Source organism: Candidozyma pseudohaemuli (genome assembly GCF_003013735.1).
Source record: "Candidozyma pseudohaemuli strain B12108 chromosome Unknown scaffold00017, whole genome shotgun sequence".
Taxonomy (NCBI): domain Eukaryota; kingdom Fungi; phylum Ascomycota; class Pichiomycetes; order Serinales; family Metschnikowiaceae; genus Candidozyma; species Candidozyma pseudohaemuli.
The window spans coordinates 216,781-229,984 of NW_020194451.1; the positions used below are offsets into that span (position 1 = coordinate 216,781).

The 13,204-nt window shown below is 49.7% G+C and overlaps 5 protein-coding genes across 5 annotated transcripts; 2 read left to right on the top strand and 3 right to left on the bottom strand.

Moving 5' to 3' along the window:
* Positions 1-228: 228 nt before the first annotated feature.
* TKL1 (transketolase) lies at positions 229-2,259 on the top strand (the record flags this gene model as incomplete). Its single annotated transcript, XM_024860087.1, has 1 exon — positions 229-2,259. One exon carries the CDS (start codon positions 229-231, stop codon positions 2,257-2,259), a length of 2,031 nt encoding a protein of 676 aa, XP_024711837.1.
* A 192-nt stretch (positions 2,260-2,451) lies between these two features.
* Positions 2,452-3,498, bottom strand: ADH2 (alcohol dehydrogenase; the record flags this gene model as incomplete). Its single annotated transcript, XM_024860088.1, has 1 exon — positions 2,452-3,498. The coding sequence occupies one exon, from the start codon at positions 3,496-3,498 to the stop codon at positions 2,452-2,454; it is 1,047 nt and encodes a 348-aa protein (XP_024711838.1).
* A 672-nt stretch (positions 3,499-4,170) lies between these two features.
* Positions 4,171-4,697, bottom strand: C7M61_004772 (uncharacterized protein; the record flags this gene model as incomplete). Its single annotated transcript, XM_024860089.1, has 2 exons — positions 4,171-4,548; positions 4,593-4,697. The coding sequence occupies 2 exons, from the start codon at positions 4,695-4,697 to the stop codon at positions 4,171-4,173; spliced, it is 483 nt and encodes a 160-aa protein (XP_024711839.1).
* A 645-nt stretch (positions 4,698-5,342) lies between these two features.
* On the bottom strand, positions 5,343-7,775 carry C7M61_004773 (acyl-CoA desaturase; the record flags this gene model as incomplete). Its single annotated transcript, XM_024860090.1, has 2 exons — positions 5,343-5,493; positions 6,331-7,775. 2 exons carry the CDS (start codon positions 7,773-7,775, stop codon positions 5,343-5,345), a joined length of 1,596 nt encoding a protein of 531 aa, XP_024711840.1.
* Positions 7,776-10,838: 3,063 nt separating this feature from the next.
* Positions 10,839-12,380, top strand: SDS24 (Sds24p; the record flags this gene model as incomplete). The annotated part of the gene is made up of 1 exon (XM_024860091.1): positions 10,839-12,380. One exon carries the CDS (start codon positions 10,839-10,841, stop codon positions 12,378-12,380), a length of 1,542 nt encoding a protein of 513 aa, XP_024711841.1.
* Positions 12,381-13,204: the final 824 nt, after the last annotated feature.

The window sequence follows — 13,204 nt, forward strand, 5'->3', positions numbered from 1 at the left end:
AGTAAGCTTTATTGCCTTGATAGATAGTCATATTTGGTCTTGAATGTCCTCATTCGGTCCATTCCGTAGAACAACCGGCTCGCTACCACCGGTGTACTGCTCTTTCACCCCCGGTACACCCCCGGTTACCCTCGTAGCAAAGCCGTCGCCCATGCCCAATATAAAAATCCCACTACTCGCACCGAAGTTAGGACTCTCCATTTTTTCAATCAACACTAATTCCACGTGATGACTGACATTGACCAATTGTGTATCTCCACCATCCGTCTTCTCTCTGTTGACGCCGTCTCCAAGGCTAACTCCGGTCACCCCGGTGCCCCCTTGGGTATGGCCCCAGTTGCCCACGCTTTGTGGCAGCAAATGAAGTTTGACCCAAAGAACCCCCACTGGGCCAACAGAGACAGATTTGTCCTTTCCAACGGTCACGCCTGTGCCTTGCTTTACTCCTTGTTGCACTTGTACGGCTTCGACATGTCCATTGACGACTTGAAGCAGTTTAGACAGTTGAACTCCAAGACCCCAGGTCACCCAGAGACCCACGAGGTTCCAGGTGTTGAGGTCACCACTGGTCCTTTGGGTCAGGGTATCTCCAACGCTGTTGGTTTGGCCATTGCCCAGAAGCAGTTTGCTGCTACTTACAACAAGGACGACCTTGCCTTGTCTGACTCCTTCACCTACGCTTTCTTGGGTGACGGTTGTCTTCAGGAGGGTGTTGCCTCCGAGGCTTCTTCCCTCGCTGGTCACTTGCAATTGAACAACTTGATTGCTTTCTGGGATGACAACCACATCTCCATTGACGGTAACACCAACTGTGCCTTCACTGAGAACGTCACCGAGAGATACAAGGCTTACGGCTGGCACATCATTGAGATTCCTCACGGTGACACCGACTTGGGTGCCGTCAAGGACGCCATTGAGGAGGCCAAGAAGGTTGACAAGCCAACTTTGGTTAGATTGACCACCACCATTGGTTTCGGTTCCAAGCAGGCCGGTACCGGTTCTGTCCACGGTTCTCCATTGAAGGCTGACGATGTCAAGCAGTTGAAGGAGGGAATGGGCTTCGACCCAGAGAAGTCTTTCGTTGTCCCAACCGAGGTCTACGAGCACTACCAGAAGCACGTTGGCGAGAACCAGAAGATCTACAGAGAGTGGCAAGCCAGACTTGAAACCTACAAGCAGAAGTACCCTAAGGAGGGTGCTGAGGTCCAGAGAAGATTGGACAACAAGTTGCCAGAGAACTGGGCTGACGCTTTGCCAACCTACACTCCTGACGACAAGCCATTGGCCACCAGAAAGTTGTCTGAGAACGTCTTGAACGCCATCTTGCCAATTGTCCCTGAGATCATTGGTGGTTCCGCTGACTTGACCGGTTCTAACTTGACCAGAGGTGCCGACTCTGTCGACTTCCAGCCTCCAAACACCGGCTTGGGTGACTACTCCGGTCGTTACATCAGATACGGTGTCAGAGAGCACGGTATGGGTGCCATCATGAACGGTATTGCCGCTTACGGTGCCAACTACAAGAACTACGGTGGTACTTTCTTGAACTTCGTTTCCTACGCTGCCGGTGCCGTCAGATTGGCTGCCTTGTCCCACCTCCCAGTCACCTGGGTCGCTACCCACGACTCCATTGGTTTGGGTGAGGACGGTCCTACTCACCAGCCTATCGAGACCTTGGCTTGGTTGAGAGCTACTCCAAACATCTCTGTCTGGAGACCAGCTGACGGTAACGAGGTGTCTGCTGCTTACAAGAGCGCCATCGAGTCCACCTCTACTCCTCACGTCTTGGCTTTGACCAGACAGAACTTGCCTCAGTTGGCTGGCTCTTCTATTGAGAAGGCCTCCAAGGGTGCTTACACCATCCACGCCGCTGAGAACCCAGACTTGATCATTGTCTCTTCTGGTTCCGAGGTTTCTATCTCTATTGACGCTGCCAAGAAGTTGGCTGAGGCTAACATCAAGACCAGCGTTGTTTCCGTCGCTGACTTCCACACCTTCGACCAGCAGACCAGAGACTACCAGTTGTCTGTCTTGCCAGATGGTGTCCCAATCTTGTCCGTTGAGGTCTTGTCCACCTTCGGTTGGTCTAAGTACTCTCACGAGCAGTTTGGTATCAACAGATTCGGTGCTTCTGGTAAGGCTGACGATCTTTACAAGTTCTTCGAGTTCACCCCAGAGGGTATTGCCGACAGAGGTGCCAAGACCGTCCAGTTCTACAAGGGTAAGCCAATCCTTTCCCCATTGAACCGCGCTTTCTAAGCCATATAGATTGTGTGAAATAAATTTGATTATGAAGTTTTCATGTAGTTCGCAAATCATTGATGAATCAGATAAGGCGCTAGGTGCCAGGAAAGGCATCCCCGTAATTTTACATCCACTTCTCTCTACAAGCTTGTTAAATAAACTTTTCTGTCATTGAAATATACTGTCATAACGGACAAGCAAGCCTGCTTACTTGGAGGTGTCAACGACGTACCTACCCAAGATCTTACCAGCCTTCATCAACTCGTAGATGCTGGCCAACTCGGACAAGCCGACAACCTTAATTGGACACTTGATCAAACCTCTGGAGAAGAAGTCGATGGCCTCAGCGGAGTCGGCTCTGTTACCGACGTAAGAGCCCTTGATGCTCACGGACTTGACAACCGAGTCGAAGACAGAGGCAGCCACCTTGGCACCAGCTGGCAAACCAACAAGCACGACGGTACCGGTAGATCTGACGTACTCGACAGACTGCTGCATAGCGGCTTCCGAGACCGAGACGTTGATCACACCGTGAGGACCACCGTTGGTGATCTTCACAACCTCAGCAGGAACATCCTTGACCTTGGTGAAGTCCACGAAAGCTTCGGCACCCAAGCCCTTGGCAAAGTCCTCCTTTCCTTCGCCACCATCGATACCCAAGACTCTGTAACCCATGGCCTTAGCGTATTGAATAGCCAACGAACCCAAGCCGCCTGCGGCACCGGAAATGGCGACCCACTGGCCAGCCTTCAAGTTGGCGGTCTTCAAAGCCTTGTAGACAGTGATACCAGCACACAAAATTGGAGCAGCGGTTGCCAAGTCAGTGCCCTTGGGGATACGGGCAGCGTGGATGGCATCGGCGGTAGCGTACTGCTGGAAAGAACCATCGTGAGTGTAACCAGACAAGTCAGCGGAAGCACAGTTGGACTCGTTTGTGGTCTGACAGAACTCACAGGAGTTACAAGAGGAGTTCAACCACTTGATACCGGCGTAGTCACCAATCTCCCATCCCTTGACGTTCTCACCCATAGCAACGACGACACCAGCGCCCTCGTGGCCACCGACCAATGGCAACTTAGTTGGCAATGGCCAGTCACCCTGCCAGGCGTGCAAGTCAGTGTGGCAGACACCGGAGTACTTGACGTTGATCAACAATTCAGTTGGCTTGGGGGTTGGGACTGGGATGTCCTTGTACTGCAAAGGACCACCGTTGGTCTCGAAGATAACAGCTTTTTGGGTTTTTGGGACAGACATTGCGATTGATTGATTTGATTGTTTGATGGTGGACTTGAATGTCGAGAATCGAAGGTTTACTTATAGTTCGAGGTTTGTGGGGTACTCGAGGGTCCGGTCTCGGGCTTTGAGCTGAAACATGTATTGCAGCGTCATGGAGGAGACATGTAGGTGCATAACGCCGAGCTCCACTGATAAGCCTTAGGACCACTCCACACGGTGGAAGCCCGAGTTTCAGTATGGAGGGGGATTGGCTGCGAAAAGCCTAATACCGAGCCCCCCGCAGGTGCTAAACTGAACTAACAGCGAAGCAGGTGATTAATTTGAAAACAATTCAAGGATATTCCCGAGATGCGTAATTAACATGCTGGCATCTGCTCATGGCTGAGGGTGGTCCCAAACAGCGAGCACCGTGCGAGCTTAACACCGAGTCGCCCTTGCTCACCCTCTTAGGGGTACAAAATGTCAAAAACCCAAGTTATGGCCGAGATGGCATAGCCTAGTTGTCGGAATAACTGCGGTAACAATGGTCAAACACCGGTGCCATTAGCCCTTTTTGAGGCGATTTGTGGGGACTTCCACAGGCAGAAAGTGTTTGGTACCTGCCAGCCGGGGTTTCAGGCTTTATATACCCCCCACCCGACACCTCTCAGGTTATACCCTGGAAGTCACCGATCTGTTGGAGTTTCAACTTTACGAAAGAAGCTCACGTGGCTCGAGAGGGTACCGAGGCTCCCAGCGGTCGTTTTGCATGAAGTCACGTAGGGTTGTAGACTTGGTTTGGAGTATAGGGTGCCCACTGACAACCCTCAAGAATTTCTCGAGACCTTGCCTTCTGTTCTCTATATTGACGTCGTTGAAACGATTCAGACTGAGGAGAATCTTACCAGGCAAAGGTGGGATAACTACTCTCAGCGTTTCCAGGTCGAGAATCTTCCGGAAAGCGACAAAGTCACTGTACCGTCTACGGACCCTAGATTGTCTCTTTTTGAATGCTGGAATGTTTGTTCGGCACACTATTTCGTAGTCGGTGTAGGGGTCCTTGCTGTAGTGTGTCTGTGGATTACGAACCTGGTGTTAGACGAGCTGGACTATACTAAAAAGTGGATACATACTTCGACCTCAAGGAAGTTCTCTGGTTCGCCGTAGATATCATCGAACGACTGCTCCTTGTGTTTGTCTTTGAGGACCTCACTGATTGGTTGGAATGGCTTGGACATTGGTTGCTGGGGGTACTTTGAATATGGTTCTTGGTGGTAGTAGCTGGGAGCGTGGCTCAATGCAGGCTTCTGCCGCCCAGAAAGGTGGCTACATTAGATCCGGGGTAGTTGAGGGGGGTTAGGAGTCAGGGGTTTAAGTCAATTGGGGTTTTGAAATGTGAAGAGAGTGATAAAGAGTTGTTCTTTTATGGATCGGATGGTTTTTTAAAAGGGGGTGGTGGATTTTGACGATTCGCAGCCGGTGGAGTAGGTTGGGAAAGTTTCCGTGTTTCTCGCGAGATTCGGACTAAAGTGTGAACTACGGTAGGGTTGAAAAATAGGACTGGTGGAGATTTCTAAAAATGGAATATTCATACATTGAGCTGCTTGAATTAAAAGTATTTGAATGTCCACCTTGGTCCGCAACGGAATTGTGGAGATTTTGACACCGGAAGCTTCTAGTTGCAATATAACCAGACGACTGCGACCATAAATGCACCGATTCTCCGCATCTAACATGCCCTCACATCAAAAGGAAGAGTATTGACCATTACCCTACTCAATGTGCAGCCATAAATTTAATTATGTGCCTAGCTTGAAGTGCTGGCTTCCACACCTACAACTTGTCATCGTTCTATCGTAAATTAATGTACATGCATAAATAGTTTAAAGGTAGGCGAGGTTCATCTTTGGAACATCATGGGCCTTGTTGGAGTAGCCAATAACGGCATGGGGCCAGCCCAAGAAGAAACCAACACCGACTCCCCATTGCATGACTGCTGGGACACGTCTCATGTAGTTTTGGAGCATAGAGGTTCTTGGAAGCATTGTTGTGATTATTGATGTGTTTGTTGTTGATATTGAAGATTTCTTCAGAAAGTCTATGGCATTTATATACTGGGTTCATGGGCTGGTGGTGCCAGGAAGTGGTCATATTGGGTGCAAAAAATCGCACCACAGAGCTGCAGCCGTGCCGGCAAATCTCCTGACAAAAAGCTAGGCGGCACTCTAGGTTTGAGACGACACTCAGGGAAAAGTAGGCTTATTTTTCAAATTTTAGGGCGAAAAACACCAAGTTTCTCTTGGACAACCACGGAAAAGCATAGAAAAATTTAAAATCCTCAAAACTCATCATATTCGTTTTGTGTAGCTCTCGAGGGTCTGCGTGGAAGCTTCTATGCTCGGGCGGACTTTTTCGGGTCGCGCCGATCGAACCACTTCCACACTGCTGTAGATCAGGCTTTTAGGAAATAACCTGATGTGTGGTGTTACACTGACGGCTGTAAGCGGGTGCGTTTTATTTGAGTCATTGGGATCGGAAGAATGTGGGATATTGCATGGTCGTGGTTGGCTGGGTACACTATGGTTTGTATTAGCGCACGGGGGCATCGGGTGAACCGGGTGAAAATTAGCACCATGCTGGGGACTCAATAGAGAGTAAGGTACACTCAAATGATCTGTGATTGTCGCCAAGAGAAAATCTTTATCTCCATCGCTTTTTGAGTCGTTTCCCCAGATCAGCATGGGTAGTCATATAGCCCCATTCTGAGATATGCATTTCCCACCCATCGTACATCTACATCTGTATTATCTTATTCCTTAATTCAACCCTATATCTGTCCTAGTGTATCATATAACGCCCATGAAGACCTACGTCTCCTTCTTAGCAAGCATCTCTTCTTGCAAGTCGAATGTGTTACCGTTCACCTCGGTGTCCTTGATAACGGCAACTCTCATGGTAGCCAACAAGTTGTGAGCGGCGTTAGAGTGGGCGTAGACATGGCCGTTGAAAGCCTTGGTAGCGTCCTTCCCGAGAGAAGCTCTGACCAAAGCCTGGCCACCTGGGTGCTCCTTGATGAAGTTCTTAACGTTGTGAACAATGCCAGAGATAATGAGAAGACCCTCCTTCTTGGCAATCTCGTTAAAGTGTGCCATGTCCCAGACAGGCAATTGAGAAACCTCGGCACCCCAGTTCAACTGAGCCTTCATCTTGTTAAGCTTCTTCTGCTGCTGCTGGAACAAACCTTGCTCAATGGCATTCTGAGAGAAAGTCTTAAGGTTCCATGCAAGGCCAAGCTTGGAAAGAGCCAAGATGGTCAACTTGGTTGGGTCGTACTGGTACCACTTCAAAGCGTTTCTGTAGTCAGATGGGAACTCGTGGTGGAAGTTGTGGTAACCCTCACCGAAGGTGACGAAAGCGGTCAAGACGTGGTCTCTAGGGGTTCTTCTATCGTCGAATGGCTGAGTACCAATCCAGTGAGCCAAGGAGTTGACACAGAAGGTAACCTGCTGAATGAAGAAGTACTTGAGGATACCGGCGTAGACGAAGCCACCGTAGAAGTCGCCCCAACCGAGACCGGCAATCAAGGTTGGCAAGCCGACAGCGGCAGCAAGCATGACCATAAGGTAGTGACGATGCTGGAAGACGACGATAGGGTCCAGAGTCAAGTCGGAAATGTCAGCTCTGGCTCTGTTCTTTGGGTTAGCCTTGGTCAACATCCAGCCCATGTGGGAGTACCAGAAACCTTGACGAGCGTCATATGGGTCTCTGTTTGTGTCGGTGTATCTGTGGTGAACTCTGTGAGAGTGGCCCCACCACTTGATGGAACCCTGAACGGCACCGGCGCCAAAGAAGGCAAAGAAAGCTCTAGGAGCCCAGTGGGCGTCGTAGGCCTTGTGCGAGTACAAACGGTGGTAACCGGCGGTGATGGAGATACCGGAGAAGCAGTACAACGTGAAGGCAAGAGCCAAAGTCTTCAACTGGGGAGGAGCGGTGTAGGCGGACCACAAGCCAAAGGCAGGGATGGCCACGACCAAGGCAAAGTTCAACCAGTTAATGTGCTCGTGAAAGTTGGACAAAGTCCAGGGCTTGTCCGAGATATGCTGCTGCTTGGACCATTTCTTACGCTCGGCCTCGTCCTTCTCGTAGAAGGTCTTGGAATCAGAGGCAAGCTGCTCGGCAGTGACATTGACCAAGGACTTGGTACCCATCAACTTACCGCCCAAACCGGCGGCGACGATTCTTGGGGTTTTCTTGTTAGTGCCTGCAGCGAGGGCATTAAGCGACGTGATGTCCACAGCATCCAACTGATCAGCCATGATTGAGTTAGATTTAGCTTAAAGGTACGTGGATCTGAAAATTAGGGGGGCAGCAGGGAGCCTTTAAATGGGTGCGAGCAGGCGGAAAAAGAAAAAGGCGCCTGCGAACAATAATCGGGCTTGTGTGCAGGCCGCAGCTGTGAAAGATACGTTTTTTGGGTAAAGCAGGCCCGTCCTGGACGAGGTTCAGGACAAATGGCTGGACGAGCGGAAGCGGGAGAAATGGGTTTCTTTTGCGTAAAGAAGCCCCTTTGGATGCTAGATGGGCTCAGTGATTCTGCGCTTGCTCCGTGGGATGCTCCCTAGAAACTTATTAAAATTAGGTCCCCTATGTAGCGCTGCGGCCATGTGCGTTGACAGGAACTCCAGAAAATTAAGAGTAGACCGTGCGCCAATTAGGACGACAAGAAAGAAAAGGCTGAGCTTTTGGGATCTATAATGGCGTTGGAACAAGGGATGATTTCCGAGGCCCAGGTTTGGCTGGTTTTTGGCATGGCTGTTTTTTTTTAATTCCCGGACTCTGCATAATCGAGAAAGTCGGGCAGGATTTGGCTGTGGCGCTAATTGTTGGGCCGCGCATCCGATAAGGTGACAGAGTCAGATAAGAGCATGAAAGGCCATGGACTAGGGGACGAGGTTCTGGTGATTTTCGAATGCTGACGAGCAATTGCATCAGAAAACTCCACACTAAGTAAAACGCATCTTGCTCTATTGCGGAATAAGTGCCTCGGACTTCCTTGTGCAGAGTAACAAACGGTCCGAGGCCCTAGGCCCAGGCAGGAACACAAAGCGAGTGTGTAGGGGCTGATTCAGGCCAGCCTGTCCTGCCCCTAAACGGCAGAGTCTTTCTTTTTGAGTTTGGCGGTTTGAAGACGTATGGTAAGAAAAGTAGTCTAGAAGGTAATAAAGGTAATTTGAATTAGGGGACGGGATCTAGGCTATGGCTGATTAGGTCGCAGAGGGTCCCCGAAATTTTCAGATGTTCGCGGAATCTCTGGAGATGAGATGCTGAGGTGGCATTGGTCATTGGTGGCAAGGATTCCCAACTTTTTGAACCTTGGATTGATTTTTGGATTGAATATTTTGGGATTCGCTTTTTGCAATTGATTCTGAAAATCGCCTTTTCTTGCCCGTCTGCTCGGACCCTCGGAGTGGCGCATTATCAGAGGCTCAAGCAGCAACCGGACTCTTCCGGTTCGCAACCATCGCTCCGAGGCCAGGGCCCTTATTTCGGCACCACTCCGAAGGTCATCGCATCGAATGGTCTGCTAACAAAAATTGGTGTTTTTCATCGTTTTTTGAAGAAACTCTCCCAATTGATTTTTTTGCTGATATTGTCGGCGCTGTGAGTGGCTCTGCTGCCTGGGGGTCTCGGACGGCTGGATAATGGAGACGCAGGGTGGTCTAATCAGATCTGGGAGAGGTTTCAACAAAGACGAAAAAGCGGTAACGTTGCAGGCGCCATGCGCAATTCTCGGAACTGATCGAGGTGTGGAGTTAGGAACGTGGAGGTGGTGATGATCGTTTAGATATCGGTGGTAGAGGTGGATAGGGGTTCGTAGTGGAAGTAGGAGAGGTGGACGAAAAGGGCCAATTTGCACCCAATTGAACTCAATTGATGTCAGAAAATAAAAAGAAGTCGTTTTTAGTTGGCCCAGGGCCCAACGGCTGTGGCACTATTGTGGTTATTGATCTTTGCGTTTTGCTCTCCAAAGCGGAGTCCATTGAAAAAGTCCGCTTTCTCATTCAGCACCACGAGAATGCCATCCAATGAGGAATTACTTATAAGAGTAAAGCCAAACGACCCGAGATCAGCATTGCCCCACGCCAAACACCCACTTCAAAAACTTTCCAAATTCCCAGCCTCGTATAGACCAAAAAATGCACCAAACTCTAAAAACCCATCCTGCCTAATTTGCTCGTCGAGGCACTGGGTGCAAATCGGCTGACTTTCAACATGCCACATTCCCAACACCGTTTCCCCAGACCCACCCCGGATAAATGGTCACAGGTTTTCTGCTCGAGCCAATTACGTCAATCCAGGTAAGCCAAAAAAGTGCCCACGCCTTCTATTGCTCGGCAACGGCTCCATGTCATGAATCAGATGATGCGATATGCACCTTGGCCCAAAGTTTCACAGCACTCTTGAATCGCCGGTGCTTTGAATCCCTGAAGCGAAAAACTCAAGCTTTTCGGTCACAAAGTCAGAATTCATCACACCATATGAAATCTTTTTGCTCCCCGGATTTCTGAACCCCTCGGAATGGGGGCTCCGTGGACCCCTCCGTGGTAGTGCTTCCTCGGAGGCACCCCAAGCGACAGGAACCAAAGCCAAAAAAATCAGTAATATGCCAATTTTCGATCGATCCGCCAAGCTCCGCCGCCCTCGGCTCAAACGTCAAAAGCTGGCGAAAATGGCACCATTATGGGTAGCCGCATCGATTTCGCAGCCAGCAGACCCATAGTCGAAAAGCCCGGCCCAGGCTGATTTAGGTCAGTGGGCTTGCATTCTTGGACTCAGCGAACGGACCCAATTTCAGCGGTCAGGCCGGACCTTAACCCCCGGGGCATACAGAGATGGACAATTTTTCGATGACTATTTCTTAACATTATTGTTCTTTTTTTTTTTTCCTCTAATTCTCCTTTTTTCACCTCTCTGCTCAGACCACTGGCCCCGCACAAGGCTTAAGTTTGTGTATTGGGTTTCTCACCCTCAGCGATAGTAGCCTCACCGGTTTGCCTCCAGTGACTTTTCTCACGTTCTCACTTCCCCATCTTTTCCAAACAACCACCACTATTCCCCATACAAAACTCGTTTTCAATTGAACCAACGCCACCCTTTGTTCAGGCATCCTTCATTGATAACGCAAACAGCCCCAATACTCCGCTGAGTCCGAAGGTTTGACGCTAGCAACTAGTCACTCAATCCTCCTTCAGCAACCACCCTTTGAGAACAGAACATTGTCTTGAAAGCTGAACGCCATTATTCCCTTGTATAATTGACCCCGCTCGTGGTCATAACCCTTATACAAAAGATTGCAAAGTCGTCCGTCTCCATCCTCAATGTCCTTCCAAAGATCGCCCCTGTCGCCTCACCAGGCTAACCAGCAGCTCCACCAGCCCTTGGCGGGCCACGCATCCAGTGGCTCGGTGTCCAGAAAACACTCCATTGTCGAGATGTTGCTGTCGCCGCCACCGCTTCCTCAGGATAACCACCTGGCGCTGATTGACGAGTTCTCTTTGTCCAGAAACACCTCTGTATCTTCCAGAGCCCTGTCAGTGTTCCAGGCAGGCGGAGCGGCCCGTAACGATTGGCCCGATGTGATTTTGGCCGACTTGGCTGAGTCCAACAAGCTTGTGGCCATCAACAGAACATACTCCGTCCAGAAAGCGTTCGAGACCTTGATTTCACACAATTTGACCTCCTTGCCCGTGCTGTGCACGGCAGACTCCTCGGACTTGTCCAATTGCTTGTCGTTCGACTACCTGGACTTGAACACCTACCTATTGATGATCATGAACAAGATCGCCATCAGCGACTTGTGTGTAGATGATATTCCTGACGAACACGGCGACCCTCATGCCTTGACGCCAGCCCAGAAGCACGAGAAGCTCCACCAGTTAGTCGCCAAGGCCAAGAAAGGCGAGGAGGTCCCCGTTGACTTCATCGTGAGATTGCACCCTAAAACACCCTTTGTGAGACTCAAGGACGGAGAATCATTATTCAGAGCGGTAGAGGCTTTTGGAAACGGTGTTCACCGTGTTGCAATTGTCGATAGCGCTAACAAGATCACCGGTATTCTTTCCCAGAGAAGAACAATTCGTTTCCTTTGGGAGAATGCCAGACGCTTCCCATCACTTGAATTCTTACTCAATTCGTCCTTGCAGGACTTGAAGATCGGTTCTACAGCACCTATAACAATTCAGGGCGACCAGCCTTTGATTGAAGCTTTGCAGAAAATGTTCGACGAGAGAGTCTCTTCCCTTGCGGTCATTGACAAGAACAAGTCCTTAGTGGGTAACATTTCCATTGTCGACGTGAAAAACGTCTCTTCAACCAAGAACTCACACTTGTTATTTAAGCCAGTCACCAACTTCATCTCCTACAACTTGTCCCAGAAAGGCATTGAGCGTGGCCAGGATCAATTCCCCATTTTTCACGTCAGTCAGCAGAGCTCTTTGGGCCGCGTAATTGCCAAGTTGGTTGCTACAGAGTCACACAGATTATGGATTGTGGAGAACAGAGGCTCCCATCTAGGTTCTGCTTCTGGACCTCCAAGTACGGTTGAGGCTGCTCTCTCAAACGAAGGCATTCAACCCGAAAGTGGACGCCCCGGCAAGCTCGTGGGTGTTGTTACATTGACTGACATTTTGGGATTATTTGCCCAGCACAAGTCAGGCATCAAGATCGATCCACAGACGGCTAGAAATCACAGAAGACGCTCATCAACGTCTACCACCAGACTGTCGATTGAGAGCTCTCACCTCCCGTCAGTCAACACTACGTCATCCACACCATCATCGCAACCACACCTCCAACCAAACCAGGACATGTTCAGAAAGAACTACCAGAGTGGACAGAGAGAAAGTGCTTTCGAACAGTAGGGTTTGCAGCCACTGATTACATGGCAGCGACCTGCACAATGATTATACCTATGTTCCCAGAGGTGGCAAGAGCCAGTCTCTGGAGCATTGACCTTGCATGCTAAGTCATAATACATGGTTACATTACTTAACAGCCCTTGCCTGATGTTGGCAATGGTACTAGTGGTGGCATTAGGGCTCGCGCCCGCACCACAGGGCACGTGTCCCCACCCGGGTGGTTTCCTGGCTTGCTGATAACGGTAACCTCACCTCGCTGTTTTCGAGTTTAATTCGGTGTAATATGATTAATAACAAAAAGCTTATATTGGGTTAGAGTTTTCATCAAGACGGTCCTATAGAGTGTAGTAAATCGCAGCACATAGCGTAAAGCCAGTCCCAATGAGGGGTTACCCGGCGCCGCAAAATTTTTCCCACCTTACTGCTACCGCCATCAGCGCTCATATATAAGGCGCACTCTGGAAAAAAATTTCCCCCTTTTGATCTTTTTCTGTATCACCTCACTAAAACAAAAATGGGTAAAGAGAAGCAGCACGTTAACTTGGTTGTCATTGGTCACGTCGACTCTGGTAAGTCCACCACCACCGGTCACTTGATTTACAAGTGTGGTGGTATCGACAAGAGAACTATCGAGAAGTTCGAGAAGGAGGCCGCCGAGTTGGGTAAGGGTTCTTTCAAGTACGCTTGGGTTTTGGACAAATTGAAGGCTGAGCGTGAGAGAGGTATCACTATCGACATTGCTTTGTGGAAGTTCGAGACCCCTAAGTACCACGTCACCGTCATTGACGCTCCAGGTCACAGAGATTTCATCAAGAACATGATCACTG